This window comes from Alligator sinensis, unplaced genomic scaffold, assembly GCF_000455745.1.
Source record: "Alligator sinensis unplaced genomic scaffold, ASM45574v1 scaffold59_1, whole genome shotgun sequence".
Lineage (NCBI taxonomy): Eukaryota > Metazoa > Chordata > Crocodylia > Alligatoridae > Alligator > Alligator sinensis.
In genome coordinates this window covers 1,189,878-1,194,607 of record NW_005841878.1, presented here as the reverse complement: position 1 = coordinate 1,194,607, position 4,730 = coordinate 1,189,878, and the positions used below count along the sequence as shown (strand labels likewise).

Below are 4,730 nucleotides of genomic sequence, written 5' to 3'. Positions count from 1 at the left end.
TCTCACCAGCAATGTGCAGACCATTTGCAATGGAACAGTCAATATGGCTTCATCTCCATCTTTCAGCGCTCCTACCCCCGTGGTAACTTTCTCAGCCAGCAGTTCACAGGTGGTAGCTCATCCTTCTGGCACCGTGATCACTTCGGTAATTAAAGCACCAGAAACCAAACAAACGGTTATACAAGGAATGGTAAAAGAGGAGACAGAAGATAACAAAATAGAGGATACTGAGCAGTCGGAGCAGAGGTTCCAGCAGCAGCCTTTTTTGATGGTGTTATCCAATTCCAATGGATTCCCAGCTAATATACAAGTAAAACAAGAAAGTGAACAATTGGAACCAAATTCATATTAATAAAAACCAACCCCTGTGGATGATGATTTTCATAAATGTGATGGGACCTTTTCAGTTCTTGTATATATGATTTAATTCCAAAGCAGGTTTTACTGAGCTTCTTAATTTCTGCAGCTAATTGTTAGAAGTCATGCTTTAGACTGGGTTTTGATTTTCTGTTAATTGCTAAATGTTATCATAAAAATAAAATGATATACTCATGTTTCAAAATACAAGCATGAAGGAACATGCATTTTATGCTATGAAGACTTTCTCTTGAGTTTTTGGCCAAAGTTCTGAACGTCTTATATACTGAGCATTTTCTGTCTGTTGCTAATTTACATTGCAATAACATATTATAGCCTTTTCTGTTTAATCTGCAAATGTCACCTGACTTTTGACGCAACAGCTACTTTCCAGAGAACATCATTTTCATTCCATGTATATGAATTTTGATTATCAAGTTTACCAAATATCTATTTCATATGAGTTAATTAAATCAGTCTAAGTAATAGACAGTAGCAACCAGGTATCCTCCTGTTGCATTTTTGCACAAACTAATGGGTGTGCAAAATAAGAATACACTCCTGTTGAGAGTACACAAAACATTTACACCAGTAATGGACATTATCAGATCTATATTTTTGATATAAGAACACATCAAATATATTTAATTACAGAAACTAGTGGCATCACTACTGGTGCAATTATTTTATACCATTTTGTGGCTACAGATTTTAACTATCTTGCTTTCTATTTCAGATTATTTTGTAAGGATGGAAAAGTGAATTGTATACAATTTATGCCGCTGTTCTGAGATTAATGCTTTTAAGAATTCTTTTTTCATATGTAAATAATGTACATTTAATTTTACAAGAAAGTTTTTCAACTAACTTGTTTCTATAGAAAAAATTTTGATAGATGAAAATAAGATCATTATGTTTAGAGGTCTAAAGTTATATGTATTCATATTCCAGAGTGAATTTGTATTTAAAGACAAATTTTTAAATGATGGAGCCCTTTGGATTCTGAGTTCCTTGTCTTTTGTATTTTTAATTGGTTTATTATGAAAATAAATCAAGTGGAAAAAACACAAACTGATACTGATCCACAAGCTATTTGTCTGAGCATGTAACAGCTTTGTGCCATACTGTTACAAGTGAACTGTAACAGCCTACTCCAGACATACCGAATTAACTCTTTATATTTTAAGTAACAAGCACAGGTGGTTTCAACGTTCTCTCTTACCTCTGAAAGTCTCTGCACAATTATTGGACATCACAAAATGACAAACTACAAATTGTTCAGGGCTTTTTGGAATCAAAATCACAACATGCTTCTTTCTGTGATGACTTGCTGAAAACTTAAACAGAGTCCTCTGATAACATGGAGTTGGGACAGTGAACAAACATTTGTAAGCTAAATTCTAGTTTCATTTAGTTCTGTAGTTCTTCAAAATTCTATTGGTTTCCATAGTAAACCCCTATACTGAGCAGGTATAAAGATTGGCTATATTTATTTTCATCAAAGGATAAATCGAACTCTATTTTATATGAATTTTAATGTATCTAGAAAAACAAATTATATTTTGACAAGTTTAATATATTTTGCCATAAGTGTTCATAATATGGAGTGTGGAAAATTCCTTTACGGAGGAAACCATTTAAAATGAACAGAATTCCACTACCATTCACGGTGTGAAAGCTACATAAAAACAGTAAGGTTTCTAGTCAGGATTTTTTTTGGCTGTGTTCGCAAAATTAAAGGCAGCTTACCATCCCGTTTTTTAGTGCTAGATAGAGTATGTGGGAACACTTATTGATATTGATAGTTTTATTTGGTTGAAGCGCTCCTACATGCATGCACGTGTGTGCTCAAAAATCTGAGGAAAACTTGTCTATTAGAGAAAGACAAGCTCTACGATAGCGGTGGGCAATTATTTGGGTCCTTGAGCAGCATAGGCAGTTTTGGGGAGCTGTCATGAGTCGGTCAGCACCCCCTCTTCCTGACCCCCACCCCCTTGCCCTGCAGCTCCTCCCCGCCACTGCCACTAGTGACCAGCAGCAGCCGAGCACACAGCCCTGACCTGCCTCTGCTCTGGACTTGCCTTTACTGGAGTGGACAAACTCCAGATCAACCGGGACCCATGTACACAGCCCTGACCATGGCACACCCCATACCTGCTCCAGACTGGCCTGCCCACAATGAGCAGCTGTGGCAGCCAGGCAGAAACTGCTGCTGCGTGCAGGGAAAAAGGAGCCACCTCCCCCCTCACCGTTACCAGGTCCTTCTTGTTGCAACCTCCTGGAGCCTGCGCCCAGGCTGTCCTGCACCTCCTCTCCACTGCTACTGCTGCCCTGCTGGGTGGCCCAGAGGCAGCACTGGTGGCAGTGGTAACCGCAATGGAGATGAGCCACAGGGCAGCCTGGGTGCAGGCTCCAGGCAGCAGAGCAAGAATAGCCCAGCAGTGATGAGGAGGAATTGGCTGCTTTTCCCCCATGCCCAGCAGCAGCTTCTGCCCAGTTGCCACCACTGCCACTTGTGGGTGGGTGATCTAGAGCGGGGGTGGGGCAGCCCAGGGCTGGTGGTGTGCACATGGGTCTTGGCTGGTCTGGAGGTAGTCCACTCTGGCCAGAGTAAGTGCAGGCTGGTCCAGGGCCGGGGTTGTGCATGCAACCCGTCTTCATGGAGTCAGGGACCAGGGGCCACAGCAGCAGCTGGAAGGAACCACCACCTGTGAAGTAAAGAAAACTTTTAGATTCCTAAACAGGCCATTGACTCCTTCACTTTCTGAGTAGTAACACCAGTGGTGCCTAGCCCCTGTTTTTGCCTGTAGTGGAGGTGGGGGGCAGTGTCCTGGATTTCACATTAATCAGAGAATCAGAGAAAGAAGGACCAGAAAAGGACCCTGGCCATGGTCAAGAGGTAATTTGGCTCAATGAGGTATTTGTCCATTGTTCCATTTGGTCACCGTACTTAGGAGCGAGTGAGTGACTGAGTGAGAACTGGGTCATCAAAGTTGAAGCATTTCTTTATTTGAGGCGAGCAGTCATAAGCAGGGATCCTAGATTCCTCTGAGGAAAAAAAACCCCAATTTTTGGATATAACCCCACCCCTCCCAAATCCATTTTCCAGTGATTAAAGTGAAACGCTATGCGTGTGTGTGGTAGGTTTCATTTTAATCATGGACAAATGTGGACTTTGAGTTAATATTTTATATCCAAAAATGTGTTTTGTTTTGTTTTTTATTAGAGAAAACCAGGATCCTTGGTCATAAGACAATGCTGGCTTCAAACCCCAAACTCAGTTAAGACTCCCTGAGAGTGGCTAGGGTTTTGCTTTTGCTGCATGGCAGAGCCTCATCAGAGCTCAGACACATTAGCACATAAGAAATGCGGGCCCAGAAGAGCTTTCCATCTATTTACTCGTCTATCAAGTATGAAACACCAGAAGGAAACATGACTACATCCTGCTTGACACCAAACAACTTGGAGGTAAAGACTATTGCAGCTTTTCTCTGCATATAAAATGAGCTGTTCCAAACTGGAGATTTTACCACCTTCGACTCTCCTAGGAAATATGAACTTTCATTTCTATCAGGAGAACTTTTACAATCTTTTCTCCGATGCCTGATGAAGGGTGCTGGTGCCTGAAAGCTTGCAATTAAAGAATCTTTTTGTGCAAAAATCTAGTTGGTCTAATAAAGGATATCACCTCTACCCCGTTCTGATTGCTTTTTCCTCTAGACCAATATGCATACAATGTGGACACCAGACCTCATACATTTTGAACACTTTTAATCGTCATACATTGTACAGGGGTGAAATGTCCGTACACACACGACAGTAACCGCGCGCTCTACAACCCTACAACACATCCGCACAACCCCGCCCTCAGCCGCGGCTACGCAGGCGCGGGCAGGGAGTCCCCAGCCCCTCCCTTGCTGAGGGGTCTAGCCCAGCCGGCCGCCAGGGGACGCTGCGGCACCGCCCGCGCGTGCGCAGACCGATGGAAACAGCAGTCCACCGGCCGCTAGACACAGATGGCATCATCGGGCCAAGGGGCGGGTGCCGTCTGCGCGCGACGCTATTAGCGCCCCACCCACCAGTGGCTCAGCGCAGGAGCCCTTCTATTCCGGCCAGTCCTCCCGCTCTATGGCCATCACGTGAGGCCGCGTAGGGCGCACGGCATACCCCCTCCGTCCCGTCAGCCCTCGCGCGGCGGCGCGGCGGCTGGGACTTGGTTTCTCCAGAAGTTTCCTGGGGGCGGGTGCGATGGCGGCGGCGGCGGCTTCTCCGCGGTGAGTCCCGGCGCCCTTCCTCGCTGTGCCAGCCGCCGGTGGCCCGCCCCGCGCTAACGCTGTGTCTCTCGGCAGGGTCTCCGGCGCGGACATCCATTT

General features: G+C 44.6%; 2 protein-coding genes across 2 annotated transcripts in view; both read left to right on the top strand.

Moving 5' to 3' along the window:
* Positions 1–1,357, top strand: part of ELF1 (E74 like ETS transcription factor 1) — a 119,087-nt gene extending 117,730 nt beyond the window's left edge. The window contains 1 exon segment of the mRNA XM_025196154.1: positions 1–1,357. This exon segment is cut by the window's left edge and continues 9 nt beyond it. Coding sequence (XP_025051939.1) covers positions 1–352 — 352 coding nt within the window. The 3' untranslated portion in view covers positions 353–1,357.
* A 3,235-nt stretch (positions 1,358–4,592) lies between these two features.
* The window catches only part of SUGT1 (SGT1 homolog, MIS12 kinetochore complex assembly cochaperone), a 43,444-nt gene continuing 43,306 nt past the window's right edge, over positions 4,593–4,730 (top strand). Inside the window, exon 1 of the mRNA XM_006017306.3 lies at positions 4,593–4,631. The gene's annotated coding sequence lies outside the window, so the exon portion shown is untranslated. The remainder of the gene's footprint in view (positions 4,632–4,730) is intronic.